The 16,251-nt window shown below is 43.4% G+C and overlaps 1 protein-coding gene across 1 annotated transcript in view; it reads right to left on the bottom strand.

Moving 5' to 3' along the window:
• The window catches only part of PIGL (phosphatidylinositol glycan anchor biosynthesis class L), a 62,318-nt gene that overhangs the window by 15,347 nt on the left and 30,720 nt on the right, over positions 1-16,251 (bottom strand). The window contains exons 3-4 of the mRNA XM_075439928.1: positions 7,249-7,339; positions 479-546 (exon numbers count right to left, since the gene is read on the bottom strand). Coding sequence (XP_075296043.1) covers positions 479-546; positions 7,249-7,339 — 159 coding nt within the window. The remainder of the gene's footprint in view (positions 1-478; positions 547-7,248; positions 7,340-16,251) is intronic.

Here is a 16,251-nt window from a genome sequence, read left to right as displayed (position 1 = left end):
TTGTCTTAGGAAGACTGGTAAATAGGGACAGCTTCAGTGAAAGAGCTATGGCCTTGAGTCAGAGAGGTAAATTCAGGTACCTGGACAGGATGGCAACATCCTCTAGAACAATGGTACAGAACTCTGCAAAATCCAACTACCACCAGCTCAGGCATCACCTGTTCACACACTCTCCTCAAACCAGAGTGCAAAGTGATCTGCAGCACATGTTAGTGGGATCAAGGACAGGAAGAGCAAAGAGGGCCCAGTGAAAGGGAGACTGGCAAAGCACCAGCAGACGGAAGGATGCAGTAGGTCATTCACAGAGCTGTGACAGTTTCTCCAAACAGTATCGTGTCCCACAGCCCAGCACGCAGTTATATCAGTGAGGTCAGCACTGCTTTTGGCTCTAGCTATTAGTTTTCTGCTTACACGCAAGCACCACATCCCCCCGTAACACTACAGTGAGGCATTCCATGAGGCATGCAGAACACTGTACCTTAAAGCGGTGTGAAGAGCAATGTGGTTAGCATGACCACTCACTCCTCCCGCATCAAAGGTTACCACCTGCAATAAAACCACAGAACAATCATCATTCTGAAGGAGGAGGAGACTGTGCAGTTACCAACTTTGACATCTCACACAGCACCTTCCCAGTCCATTGTATCTAAAGAGTTGGTTTTGTGTTGTACAATGATGCCTCGTGTGTGAACTCATGCTACACAAATATAACTAAACAAACAAGACACTGGAACTAGATGGCTACACAGTCTTTAACAGCTTGAACAACAGAGAGATGACAAATACCCTGTTCCCACTGGCAGGATGCACTTGTTACTTATTACCGGGCCAAAAGGTTACTTTCAGAGTGATCTGTTGCAAACTTGTTCCTAGCCCAAGAGGTCCAGCTCTATGAATCACTCTCTCCTGGATCTGAGAACATACTAGAATGCCTGCAGATTCCAGGGTGAAACTATAGTTTGTTGTACTGTGAATCAGGAGATACTGCTTTAACAAGAGCAACACGATCATGTACTACTGTCCTGATTGTAACGAGGCTTCATCACAGGATAACATAGTGATAAAATAATCTGATATGAGAATAAGCCACTTTAAAGAATCAGCTGACTGTACTTTTTGTACAACCAAGTCAGGCTTTTTGCTGAATAAGAAGATCATATTGTTTATTGATTCTCTGCAGGGAGAAATGGGTACTTCATAATGCAGAAGTAATGTGTGAACACAGCCCTAACACATCACTGTCCAAAGCACAGGATACCCTTGGCTCCCTGCCCTCAGACCTACCAATAATGTGTCAGGGGTGAAGCATCCACCCTAAGGGCTCACACAGGACAGTGAAGTGGGTACTTTAAGGCTCCCACTTCCAACCTAGAAGGCAAATTGGCAGCACTAAGTGTAGAGCAGAGAGGGTGTGTGTGCTGGTAGGCTTTCCAGACGGTGCAAGTGACAGTCCTTGGACAGCCTAAGGTTAGGTTTTCTCTCTGGGAGACGCCAGGCAGCAGAGCTCTCCACAGCTCCCTTCCCTATGACCAAGAAGAAATCGTAACCTCCCCACATTTCAATCAATGTCTGCTTCCTTGCCAGCAACAATCTCTCTTCAGGTAAGGAAATGCTACTGCCTTGCTTACTCACCACAGCTCCCTTCTCAAAATCTATCTTATATGCAGGGCCTGAAGTACTGGGTTAAAGATCACGGGAAGATCAAAAGCCACCCTGCCCGTCCTGCAACTTGCTACTCCACCCTCCAACAGGAGAGGCCCTCTCAGACACAGGGGATATTGTGTAAAGAGCGAGAGGAAACACAAAGACAGTGATAAGAAATACTTCAAACCCCACAAACTCTAGACAAGCCTGCTTATAAACCCATCCACCCCATACAAGTCCACAGTTAGACTTTCCACTTTGCTCAGCGGCTGTGACAGTGCTGTCACCAAGCAGCGGGGTTATTCATTGCTGGCAGGAAGTGGCGGGACCCAATTTGGTTTCGTTCAGGTATAAAGAAGAATTTTCTGGTGAACCCCTATTTTATAAGGAGAAAAATTATGTCTTTGGGTTTGGCTGCTTTTGCTGTACATCAGCATTACCTAAAAAGCTTTCCGCAGGGACTGCATGGTCTGGCATGGTGTTAAGCCCTTGCTAAGGGTATCAGCTTTTGGAGCAGCTCATCTAGGAAAGACGTTGTTAAATTCTGTACAGCTCAGGGAATGAGCATAGCACCCTGTATTTTACAGATAAGAAAAAACATGCTCTGAAGTCACTCCTACCTAGAGTGGCACTTTTCTACAATGACAACGTACCCACTCACTGCAGGCAGAATAAATTCCTATGCAGGTGAATAACAGTGTGAGTCTGCTACGGGCTAGAGTTGCACTAAACCTTTTTACTAAATGGGGACAAAGAGAGGGTTTGTCTCTTCTGCCTGGTCATTTATTTTCATGTAACCTGTACAAACACAACATTTTTAAGACTAATACCCTGCTGTCAAATGTGGTTGAAATTAGGCAATGGGCTCTAAAGTCTTTTGAAACATGGATGTGCACACACATACAAATACAATTGCATTATTCTTGTTTCCTTAGGAAACCAAGCTAAAAACCCCAGGCAAGCCAAAACACACATTTTTCCTTCTACAGAGGGTGCAAGAGAACAAACCAGAAGACCAAGATAAGGGACTACAGTGAGTAGACTACATAAGCTAATTGTTGTTTTGAAAAAGCTGGCTCAGGCCAACTGTCGGAGCACAAGGCTGAGTTAGGAAATATTCTTGACATTGAAATTATCTGTTCAGAAACACCTTTGGAGCTTTTTCTTCTCCACAGCTGTTTTGAAATAGGAGCTGCTGTTCTTAGTGCTGCTGGGCTTACGTAACATCTGAACCAGCTAAAGAGATTGCATGGAATTAATTTTCAATTGATGTTGTCTAATTTACTTTTAGGACATTTGCACCTGAATTGCCTATCTCTTCAAACACACAAATTTGTAAGTACAGTTCCGAAGGTATCTGCACACTGACCTGCCCACGGTGGCATTCACTTTAACTGCAAAGAGACCACCTTTGAAATATTTGCCCTTCACCTTTCAAGATCCATCCCAGCACAAAAGCTGGCTCTGACACAGCAGCGATGTCCCACCCATCCAGCACATAGCTTCTAGGTCTGTTGTCTAAACAGGGCACTGATTCCACAGCATCACTGTGGTGCTCGTGACCTAAAGCAGGCAGCAATCACATGTAAATATATTCCTTTGGCTTCAGGGATTCATTTCATTGATAACAAATCTGAATTTCTTTTCTCACACGCTGAAGATATTTTCACACGGGAGCATTTGCTTCTTCCACATGGTGCAGTTAACTGGTGTGTTCGCTTTTAACACACAATCTGAACAAGGCTGATGATGAAATCTAGCAAAAAATCAGGGCAGGATGAGAAAACCTGAACATCTTGAAACTGTCTGGGTTAAAAACAGGCTTAGCCAGTTCTGGGAGCAAAAGGCTGGGATAGGAAATATACTTGATGTGGAAATTATTGCTCATTGAAATCTTTAGGGCAAGAGGGAGTTCCCTCCCCACACCTGTTCTGAAATGGGAGCCGCTGCCACTGGTGTTGCTGGGTTTTCTTCTCGGTGACCTTGGTATTCAGGAAATGGAGCTTTCACTAGTGGAAGCCAGAGCAACAGCCAAGACAAACAGGTCCAGAAATCCCTTCCGGATGGGGGACAGCACAGAGGAAATTACTCAATTGCTAGCAGAAGAGAAAACTCCTGAGAGGTCTGGAGTCCATGCTCCCTTTACACACCACGTGCATCGGAGGAAAAAAAGCACTCAAAGCTGTGGGTCTCCCTCACTCTTTCTGGTGTCATCCAGCACTTCAAATAGAGCACACATCTGCTCAAGTAGACTGGTGGGGATAGAAAGGTCTCTTTCCATTTTAAGAAGGGCCATCCCATAAAATGCCAGGGCAAGCAACTCTATTTCTAATGGCCTTCCTCTGAGCATCATTTCATAGGCCTGACTTACACTTACAGAGGCCAGTGACATTCAAACTCCCTTTGAGTGTCTTGTGTGTTTGGAGATGTCTCTTGTTGCTACTAAATCATGGAAGCTAAAGATTAAAAGAAAAGGACAACTGCATGAAAATGGAAAAACTAATCACGATCAACATCCCAGTGTCCACTGGGTTTGAGCTGCAAGTGTATACGTTATGCACCAGCTCTTAAAATGAAAGGTCCTGGGGGCCTCCCACTCGTGCACCCCAAAGCACACCTGAGGAGACTGCAATGTAAGGGAGGAAGGGAGGAAAAGGGATGCCAAAGTCTGTCCCAGCTCCACTGCCTCCTCTAGCAAACTCCACATGCTGCACTCCATATCTGGTGTTCTGTAAAAGCACTTAAAATCCTCTACAAACATCACACATTCAAATGCTCCCTAATTTTAGGAGTTCAGAGACCAAGATCCAAAACTTGAGAGCTGAACTCACCCTCTCAGATATAAGCTCCAACTTGAATGCCATTTGTAGAAGGATCTGGCTTTCTAGGCTGATTTGGAGCTGACCCAGGGTAATGAGACTCTTCCACAAACAGTTGTATGAATGATGTTTCCATTTATCCGTAGCAGAAAGGAGCTCTAAGAATGTGGCATTGCTGAATTCTGGTCTTGGCACTGCATCTGCCCCAAACACAGTCTGAAGGCCACCTCCTAATCCAAGCTCTGCTATCCCCAAACCTGAGATCCTGCAGAGTAGGATTTCATAATCTAGAGCCTGTCTGGGTCTCACACAATACTATGTAACTTCTGTTATTACACACCAAATACTTTCTAATCTGGATCGAGACAGACTAGCCTTGGCTGCCTCTCCCAGCAACACTGGCTTTTGCTTATAAATCCAGCAGGCAGCAAATAATTTCCAAAGACTACAAATTAGTTTTGGCTTTGAGTACACCAGCCATTAATTTCTGTGTCTGCAGTATTTAATGTAGAGCTTGGATGAAATATGTCCCTGTAGCGCTCAGAAAGATTGAGTTACTCATGGACTTCCAGGGCAATTGAGGAAATGAGTAACTATGCAATGGAACAAAACCATGTGACTCTTTGCCTCCCAATCTTTCCTTTCAGACATGTTGGAATTGCAGCCTGCTTCTCCACTGTCAGATGACACACATGTTCTGTAAATAAAAGATACCATTGTCTATGCTATGACTACGGGGACAGCTGGGGAAAGTTTTCCCACTGGGGTAGCTAAAACAATACATGTCTTCCCACCATGATAACTTCATTGAGTTAGCTTGTTGTGTTTGAAACCCTGATAGCTTCAGTTTTGACAAGGCTCTTTTAACATGTTAAGCCAATTCTACCAATTTCAACATTACTGAAAAATAGACTCAGTCTACCTTTCAAGGCAAGGCCATCATCTTAGGACAGCAGAGATGCTCCAGGAGTGGCTAACAGATAGCAAGCTCTGAAGTTTGAAAACGCAGAATGTTCGACAAAGGTAATTAGGTGCTTGCCTTGCCATTGTTGGCAAACGAGGTCTGCTCCTAAATGAGTGGTACAGCAAACCTCTGAGACCTGTGTGATTACTTGGGTCACTTAAAATAATGTAAGTTTACAGAGCAGTTCATAACCACCATCCCCGAGAACCTGCTTCAGTTGCCTTTGGTACTGCTGCAGTAATTTGTCCTCACTGCTTCTCAGCGAAGTGCTGAGGGGAACGCAGTGGGCCCTGCTGCAGTGTTCCTTGTCACTACAGCTACACCCGACACCCGCAGCGCAGCAGGGAGAGAGTACTAGTGACTCTGCAGGCTTCTTGCTTTGAAAACCCCGCACTTTATTTTTCAGTTTATGCTATGTTAGTGGCAGACTCCCACCTCCTCCAGCACAAACAGCTTGAGTTTCATTTTCTCTGAGGCAAATATCCAACCCCTTCTAACCATCTAGGGGAGTTCTAATGTTTTCAGAATTTCTCCTGGGATTCTAGTGCACTTGTCCTAGTGCCCATGAGAGCCACAAACATGCAGTACAAATCCTCTTGTGTTAGGAGCTCTCAGATTATATTAAAACTTCTCTACTCACGGGGCCAAAAGACACAAAAGGAGTCCAGGAAAACTGCATTTGTCTCTGTGCACAGCAATGAATTTAATGGAAAATTAGCCTCAGAATCAACACAAAGTTGGATGCATGATGCTGGTTTTGTGCTCATGGGGCTTTCATGCTACAGGAGATGTTGTTTCTTGTTGTGTGAATTGCTGAAAGTCTTTATGAGTTTTGTGATTTTGCTGCTAATCAGTGTGTGACAGTGACATACCTGGAGCAAGGTTCAACAGGAAAGAACAGAACACAACCTTTTCCATGCTCAGGCCCTTACACCTGTTCTGTCAGAAAAAAAAAAAACCCAAACTACAGCAGTGCTAGGAAATCTCCCTGATTTAATATGCTTCAATCCCAACCTACAGACCTGCTAATCTAGCTCTCTAACGCATGCCTGACAATGTACTTCAAATCTAAGCCTAAACGTCAGTTTAAATCCCAGATGGGGTCTCTTCATCAATGAAACCCAGTAGCAGGGCAAAATGGTTTCTTTAAAATGTAGAAAATGTTGGAGAAGGCAGTAAAGCAAAATTCCTCCACTGTTCATGGAACACTGGGAAGCAAAGAAAGATCTCCAGGTAGAAAAGGTAGATCCAAACTACACCATCATCCTTTTCTATATTTTCCAGTGGAGCAATTCTATTTGTCCTGAACTTCTAGCAGTTGTTTGCAGTGTTTGAAAGAAGTTTAAAATGACCATGTCTTACTTGTCAAGACACAGGAGCTGTACAAATACTCACAAAAAGCCTTAAAGTACAAAATGCAAAGTTGCTTTCACTTTAGACCTGAAATTCAGGTGGGCTCACTCAGAGATTCTTCTACAATTCATGAACCCCAAGATCTATTACAGTGAAACTTAGTAGTTCCAACAGTTTGCAGTTTTTAACCACTTTGCAGCTTTTACTTCAGTGAAGGCTGGTGGCGCTACAACCCAAAAGAGGCTTCATAAGATCTAGCTAGAGAAACGGATAAACATTATAAAGCAAATATTTCAAAATTAGTTAATTATACTCCCTCCCTGTCCTAGACTATCTCACAGAGACTCCAGAAGCAGAATCCTAACTTTAAAGCTTTCAAATAAAGCTTTCTGAGGGAAGGAAAAAGCATAGAACACTAGCTTAAAAGTATTGTGGAAATTGCCTATGCTGTAGAAAGTTTCACATTACCAGGTTGACGTTACTGGCTTCTATGTGCTTCAGCACCAAGGTGGCGAGGAGCTGTGTGTCCCATTCAACAGCAGGATTATCTGGAAGATCCCTGAAAATGAGAAGAGCAGGAAGTCACTTCACTGCTGAGAACTTTAGAAAGACGATGGTAGAAAAGAGAGATCCTCTTATCAGAGAATGAAATCAAGATAAAATTATTTACCATATAAAACCACTGAACCTTACTTAAGAGTCTTACAAGCTTGTATATTGGAGAGTTGAAAGGGAAACCACAGTTCCAGCACCCTCCTCACAGATTTGCCAAGGTCTCCCTTTCTTACCATTGAGGCAGACTTTCTGACTGCTTTGCTTTAAGTAACATCTATTTTGTTCAATGCTCCTTGCTCACTATTCATCCCAATCAAATTTCTTTCTCTCTTTATTTAAAACCCCTTTTAAAACACATTTTCCTGAAAGACTTTCCAGTCACAATCTAATGGTGAATTACATATGAAAAGCAACAAGCAAACTCTCATTTATACAGGAATAACACATTAACCTCAACCAGAGGACAACAGAGCCATAATCACATTGCATGGATTTGATAGTAGTTCTTCATCTGTTTATTTTACGCTTTGCATACCAACTGGGTATACCAAGCATTCCGTGATTGAATGCTCTGCCTGGGTATTTCAGACTGCAGGCTTCTAGGGGCGGGGACCATGAGCCAAATGCAAAAGAACACCAGACAGCCAACAGAATGATTCCATATTTACACAACTGAGAGCTGAATTTGACCCCCCAGTCATTATGTTTGAATGAAGCCAAGAAAACAAGCTTGCAAAGTTAAAAAGGTTATTAGTAACAATAGGATAACACGCAGCTGCTAAAGACCAATAATGACATGTTAAACTGGTCTTTTTCTCAGACCTTTTCCCTCCTCTGATAGTCTGATAATTGCTGAGGGGGTTTAGCAGAAAAGCGGCTACACAGCCTTCTCACACAGACACGTGGGTTTGGATCTGAACTGATCCAGCTGTTTGCTGCTGAGAGCAGGGGCGCTACCTCCCAATGCTCCTCGGGCCTTGTTGACTCCCCAGACAGCAGGACGAGAACATCTGCAAAGAAACATCAGCAAAATGTCTCCTTGGCACATTCCAAAGTAAAGCTCAGCCTGGGTCGTCATGAGAGGTCTTCTGGCCACAAATTTTCCCACTGCTGTTAACAGTAGTAGTAGTAGAAGGAAGAGCCTAAAGTACAAACTGACCATCAGCATTTTACCCGTCGTGTTACATACTCCTGTCCAGTACAAGTCAAAATAATGTGCTATTAGAAACCCCAGCAACAAGGGAAGGTGTTTCTACATTTGTGTACACATTCTAGCTATGGTCCCTGTAGCGGTATTACCAACAACAGAAATTTTTGGTTATGTTTGCAATTCCCTCTCATATAGACAGCACCCTTGCCTGATGTATAGAAGATATTTGAATTTCATCATAGGAAAGATTCTTTGGTACATCTGGTGGCTGTCTCATCAATTTAAACCTGCATTTCATCTGCTCAAGACAAAAACTTTCACATCTCATTTTGAAGAGGAAGTGGCCCTGTTGACCCCAAAGGCATTACAAGTCCCACCATGACACAGCAAGCTTTAAGTGAAGCACATTTTAAAAATACGCTTCAGCTAAAACATCCCAAGCAACATGCACACTGAGTAGAGTCTAAACGCAAGTCTAACAGTGCTTCAGTTGTTCAAATGGTACCTTTGAGGTTATGTCAAGGCTTAATCTGATAATCTTAAAGAAGTAAATTAGTAAATTAGATTCTTCACTGCCACTATCAAACATCATCCCCTTTTCGGACAGGGGTTAAATGGAGCTGTGGAGGAAGTGAAGAGTCCCACTAAAACAGGAGGGGTACTCCAACAGTGAGAGGTTAGAAAAAAAAGTAGGGCTTGGAATTTATGTTGTTCAGGAGGTTTTGGTGTCATAGCCACTGCACTCAGCTTTATTGGGCTGTTTCCAAAAAGGTTGCCGGGTAGTGGAGCAGGTTTTAACTAGTTTAGACAGATAAAGATCACCCTCGTTCAATGGAAATGAACAGCTGGAGGCAACGGTTTAGAATCCCTGGAAACAAAACAATCTGAAGGCATGAGCAAATTAACTCTAAGAACACTGAACTGATTAAGGCGGAATATTCTGCAAAACATTCTGCTTCTACCCACTCACTGCTGGCTCATGAATGACCACTCGCTCCCAGCAAGGAAAAGGAATTCTTTTTCTTGCATAATATCATTTGTCAGGCACCAAAGACAGAGAAGCTGATCTTGCCAAACAAGACACACATGTACATAAGCACATTTATAACTCCTTAATACCCATGATGGCCCGCTGAAGTATTCTTAGCTCATTCTGCAAACATGAAACGTGACACACAGGTTAAGTGACATGCTCAAAGTCACCCAGAGCAGTCAATAGCAGAATTGGCAATATATCAGTCTAGACTGCTCCAGGAAATTACTTTTTTTTTTTTTTGGTAAGAGTTTGTATAATACTTTGTAAAATCAAAAATTTAAGAGTTACCATGATAGTAAGGACCCCACTGAAAGCATGAGACCAATAACTTTCTGCCTGTGCTCTGGATATCTATAATTGGGTCCAGGTAAGGGTGAAAAGGTGACTGAGAAAACCAAGTTCATATACACCATATAGCAATGCACACAGGACACATTCTTACAGGAGGTCTCTACATGCTCTAGGAATTTTGCAGGGGCATACAAACTTTGGAAACTGCTGTAGTTCACAAGATCATCTATTCAGTACAAAATATTTTTCCTAATATCGTAAATCAGTCCTCATCAAACCTGAAAAGTCCACTGACTTGTTGCACTATTGAAATAAGTTGCATTCAGTATGTTTTTACCTTCAGGACTTTGTATCAGAAACATTCAGCATTTGAACGGTTAACTCCACACTGCCTTTCTGGCTAAGGCTGATAATGCCTCTGAGCTCAAGGTCGAAGAGCTGAGATAAAAAACTATAAAGGAGTGAAAATTAGCACATTCCCTGGAGCAGACTGGAGCTTGTCCCAGTAGACACGGTTCCCCAGCCCTCCCCCCTGTCCTTTCCCCCAGAGAGCTCCTTGCTGCTGCTGTCAGTCACTGGGACAGATCAAGATATAAATCCCGCACTGGAGAGGCCTCCCAGGTCACACTGCTGGAGAGTGCTGGTGGGAAGGGTAGAGGGGTTTGGTCACTTGGCCTCATTTCCACCAAACTATTACGGTCTGGAAGTGATGTTTATGGGCATTCCACATGACTGATACTGAATGCAGGTGGCTGCTTTGGATGCAGCCCTTGTTCACCAGGGAAAAATAGGGAGATGCATACAAGAAGCAAAAAAAAAATTATTTTAATGGAATAAGGCTCAGAAATGTTGTTTTCCCAGCTATTTTCAGTGAAAGCCATGCTGTGCACTGTACAGGGAATTCACAGCTGTGCCAAAGGATCTATAGACTGAAGAGAGAGAGAAATTGAGAATTATGGTGCTGCAGTTGCCACGGTATGGAGTAGCGTCTGTCTCTCCTCACTGATTTCAGCAGGACCAGTCATGGGACACATTGTGTTCCGAAAACAAAAACCTGTGCCTTTCTATTTACCCATCCACTGTTGGCAGTGAGAACTGGACAGCACCCCTGGGTTTCTCCTTCTCACCCCCTTGCTTTCCTCCTTGCCAAGCTGAGGAGACAGAGCAGACCCTGGCACCTGCAGTTCCCCTTCCCAAGGTCTGCATAGGAAGAATGTGGTGGATGTCCTGGATATCTTGGCCCAGACACCAGAGAGCTACAGGAGGGCCACAGCAAATCACATCAGCACATTTAACCAAAACCCAACCTTGCGCAGATCTTGCCCAGCAGTCTTACAGCTGGCTGAATGAAAGAAATGTTAAAAATCACTGCCTGATGCCAGCTCCTCTTCAGGCCTCTTGCCTGCTGTGGGCTGTGGAGCGTGGCTCCTCTTATGCCTCAGCCTTGGCCATTAAAACACTGTGCATGTTGCCAGTAACGTTATCCCTGCCAGCAGCCCGGACAATTTTGTAGGGTCATCTTTCTAGGAACGTTTGTGCTCAAGATGGTGAGATTCTTGTCATTTGGAAGCTCTCTTCTGGCCAAGATAGAGATTTAAAAACCTTCACACTTATATATTGCCAAGTTACACCCTTCTTACATGATATATTGCTCAATCCCTGTCCAATTTTCCACTGCTCATTTTCCACAGATCTTTTAGCAACAGCCAGTGCATTTATACGTACAATCTTCTTTCAAAGCCTTCCATGGAATTTATTCTGCTCATGAACTAAGCTCTCATGACTGCTCTAAAGGTTATGTTAAACTAAACAGTTGGTCTATGCCATGTCCACGTGGCTTAACAAACAGCAAATGGGCTGTCCTATAGGGGACACTTGCAGCTAGAATAACCTTGAGATCTGTTCCTCCTGAAATCTGTTGGACTGGGCAATCCTCGGGCCCCTGGGTGCACCATGAAGCCGTGCCTCTCGTGATGTGACAGTCACTTTGATGGGGACCGGCAAGTGCCCTCTCTGCCCTCACATGGAGCCTTTACAGGTGGCAATAGGGAAGGGAGCGGAGTGGCAATAGGGTTCCTTCTAGAAGATGTTTAGGTCTCCATTAATACATTCTGAGACACCAGAGCAAAACTTTCAAGGTACTAATGTGATTTTCCATTCCACTACACACCAAAAGGGTCCAGATGAAAGAGCTTTCCCATTTCAATAAGAAGCCTTCTTATTCTGCAGCATGACCTTAATCAATCCAAAACTAGGGACCAGGAAACATTTTCTTATAATTTCTCCTCCTTATCCCTCCTCTCCCCAACAAATTATTTTATATTAAATCAGCACAAAGGTCGGTACATTGATGGTGGATTACAGAGGAAACAGGTGAATGGCTGTGCACAAGGTTCTCAGCTGAGAACAATAACCGCAATGTGTTTGTTGGAACAAAGGATGCCCTTTGTATAGTTAACTGTATGAAATGAACTTCTGGGCAATTGAAACTGGATCAAAAAGCAAAAGATTCCACAGAACAAAATGACGTGAGTGCACAATTAGTGAAAAAGCCACATGATGACTACAGGCCATCGGTGACCTTTATATCATAGCATCAAAGTAACCGAAAAAATTGTGTAAACAGAAATTATTTCATGCTTACTAAAGTAGAGCAGAGAATTTTTATTTTTGAGATTATGCTAAGATAAGACAAGACAGACTAGCCCTAGATCTTGAAGCAGAGCCTCTAAATCCTTACATTAAGAACTGTTTATAAATTTCTCTTCCTATAATGGCCAATTGCAGACAGCAGGGAAATATTGCTGCTAGGCTGCATGTACATCTCTGATTCAATTGAAAAAAGCCCACTTACACAAACGATCAGCATCCTGCAACACCATGTTATACAGAGAACAGATGCTGTATGCTTACTGGAATGTGACAATCTACAATTTAGGAGAGAAATGGACTAAACCAGGATGCTAACTGTCAAATGAAAAGCCACCTACGACAGAGAATCTCAAGCTGAAATTTTTACACCAGCAGCTTCCTCCGTCTCCTCATAGTAAAGACACCTAAATTATTCTGAGATTTGTATTTTAAGATTGGAAATAAGAATCTTAGGTTTTGGTGTAAGTAGAGGGTTAAGGAAATGGTGAATATGTCAGCAACTGGAATATCAAAAATAAAATACACTTCAAATATTTCACAAAAGGAAAAAAGCAGAACGGACACAATCCTTTTCTCCCGTCCTTAACTTTTGTAATGTGTAAGTTTGGACCTACTTAAAATAAATTTCCAGGGTAAATTAAAGAAATCTAGCTGCCAGGTAAGTGCTGATGTCACTAATGTGGCCATACCAGGCAGAAGTCATGTGTAAAGAGAAAGAACACAAAGACAGAGAGTGCTCCGTTCAGCTTGCTCAAATGTCCAGGCAAGCTGTGCATGCTTCTCCACTGAGCTACGTAAAAACACAGTGCACCTCTGACAGATAATATTCCAAGTACCTCCATAACTCCCCAAAGGTAAATGGTAATTAGATGTCTAGGGAACAAACTTTTTGACTTGGGCATGATCATGTGTTTCTGTTCAAGAAATAAGCATCCTTTGGGTTTAAATTCAAAGGAATTATTACAGCACACAGGACTGCTTGTTTGCAAAGATGCATCCAAATGTCCCTGTACTCATTTATTTTTTTAAATGAATTATTGATGATTTCTCAGCAGAGTTTAATGTCTATTCACAGAGATGACACAATTGCTTATCATAATTTGAAATCTGGTATTCATTTGACGTCTGTGCCTCAGTGCCTTGTTGATAAATTACAGCACAAAGCTCTGTAGGAACAAGTTCATATTCAATGTCTCCAAACAAAAACAATTGATGGTGCCTTTCAAGAACAGAAACGCATAGAAACTACAGCAGCTAAAGCTAGCTTTAAAAAGTAACTTTTAAAAACTAACTCAGAGAGGGCATCTGACCCTGCTGTGTAAGACAGGAAACAAAATTCAGCTCAACTAACTCTGAGTTAATCGCTGATTTAGTCACAGCTTTCCTATCTTCCGCTCTTCACACCTCTGAAACGGAAATAATTGCATGTTCACACCTATGTAAAGAAGTTTTAGATCCTTCTAAGAAAAGTGTTATGTCTGTTCTCCGCTTTCTAGACCGAAATCTAAAACACATGTCTTGGCAATTCTGGGTACTGGGAACCCCCCAAACCTGTCCTTTACTCCTTGCATTGTCTTCCCACAGAATATGGAATCAAGTTCAACATCTTTGTCCTGACTTGACGGCTTGGCCCAAAACATAGAACAGGCTGTGTAAAGCTCCAGAATGATGGATACGGTGAACAGCTCTGCCTCTGTGGTGCAGGGGAACTCTGCAACAAGGATAGCATCTTCTCAAGCAGTTAGGACTTCCTCAGGGGCTGGTGCCAAACAGTGAACGGACTCCCAAATCATGTGTCATCACAAACCGCTTTGCTTTCAGCTGCAAATACCAGGAATACTTCCTTGGAACATATCCTTTTTAGCAGAAACACAGCAATACTTAAAGTTTAAAATTCCCCAGACTCTCCAGAGCACACAAGAAAGCTGAGATATTTGGGTCAAATGTTATCCTAACAATGGAGACCCTGTTTGCCAAACCACACGTTTGGGTTTGGGTGTGTCACCTGCTGGGGACCTTGCTTTGGTCACGTAGTGGCAAGGTGTCACTATGCAATACTTCAGCTAAGGAACATGATTTCTGGTAGGGTCACACTGGTGGGAAACAATATTTCCAGCATATGTCTACAACTCCTTGTCCGATCCTTGGTCTCACACAGAAAATCACATCTGTGGCTGCCATGCACTTAGTATGCAGCACTGGCCCAACGCTATGCTGCAAACATATGACCTGCAACAGGAGAAACAAGACCTGGAGTCTCACGTGCAAGCATCACACTCCATGTGTGACACCTTTATTATTACGGCGCTGCTGGAACGTGCTCAGGAACTAGTGCGAAGAACACGTCAGAATCTGTGTAGTCATCATCACTGATTGATCAACCACACAACGCAGTGAGCACTGAACACCTTGCTGTCATGCACAGCTTTGAATTTAGCTGCCAGAGGAAGGAGTGGCCCCCAGTTCATTCACTCCAACCTACGCTGAGAAGCCCGAGCTTGAATTTAAGCAGAAGCCCGCAACGGGTTGTTTGCAAGAACCACGCAGTGCCATGGGGTGTATCTGGATCCTTGGTGAGACTGGTAGTAACAAAACAATGAAGTTAAAGTCCCTGAAGAGAATTCTTTAAAAAGTAAAGCAGTTCCCCCTTACCTTTCACCCTCAGGTTGGGTACTGGTTTTTATGCTACCTTTTATCCCCAACTTTCATTCATGTTTGAGCTGCAATCACTTTGCACGCACACTACGTGCCAAGCCAAGGCCCATTACAGCCCTTTGTCCCGGACAGCCATGATGTGACCAGACTACACAATGTGCCCGCCAACTGAGTGGGGCCCACAGCTCCCACATCAGTGACACATTTTCGGCCAGCCAGAATTTAGCCTTTTCTAGCACAACCAGCGGTTTCCAGCACTACAGACTGCCAACACTTACTTGCCAAGAGCTGGGCAAGAAGCCTCCCTTTCATTTCAGAGGAGCTGGACTTCTGCGTGATCTGTTGGGGGCCATTAACAGACTTCACTGAAAACATCAGTCAGAGGCCAGACTTAGCAGTCTCATGAGGTTTGGGGCTGCCATGCTGAATTATGAGTCAGCAGTTCCTCCTCTGGCCCACTGAAGTGTGGTTTGGGCAGCAGACAATAGTGCAGTGTGAAATGAAGTCAATTCCGCTCACATCTTGCAGAGGTATGCAGGAAAGTAGACCATTAAAGTCCCTACCCAGTTTAGGAAAACAGGAATTCACCAACCTTCTTCTGAGTAAAAAGTGCATTTCTGGTATTTGTCCCAAATGACTGACAAATAACAGACCTATTGGCAACATCTGGCAACCTCATCTGTAGACCTCTAATAAGAGAAACATCTTCAAACATGCAACTCTGGGATCTTAGCGCAAAATTGCTGGGCAAAGGTACATATGTAGCAGGACTTCAACACCTCCCTAAGGCCGAGAAGATGTTTGATGGAAATGCTCAGTGGAGAGCTTGAACAGTGCAGACTATAGCAGTTTGTGGCCTTGGGGAATTTTGCTCCACATTCCCAGAACAATCTGCTCTTGTCTATGTCAGCTCCCAGAGGAGGGATAAACTGATCTGAAACTAAAAAAGGTGGACGCATCTCTACTCACACCTAGCTCCTTGGGCTCAATTACTTACCACTATAGGATGTCTCTGGCCACTCCGCTATTTCTGACAATAATAGGGGAAGAACACACACCACATCTCTCCAAAAGCACCATCTGTACTACAAGGAATGAGCATCATTAGGCCTGTATGAAATAATCAGGCAGT

The sequence above is a fragment of the Opisthocomus hoazin genome, chromosome 20, assembly GCF_030867145.1.
Source record: "Opisthocomus hoazin isolate bOpiHoa1 chromosome 20, bOpiHoa1.hap1, whole genome shotgun sequence".
NCBI lineage: Eukaryota > Metazoa > Chordata > Aves > Opisthocomiformes > Opisthocomidae > Opisthocomus > Opisthocomus hoazin.
This window is presented reverse-complemented; position numbering and strand designations above follow the sequence as displayed.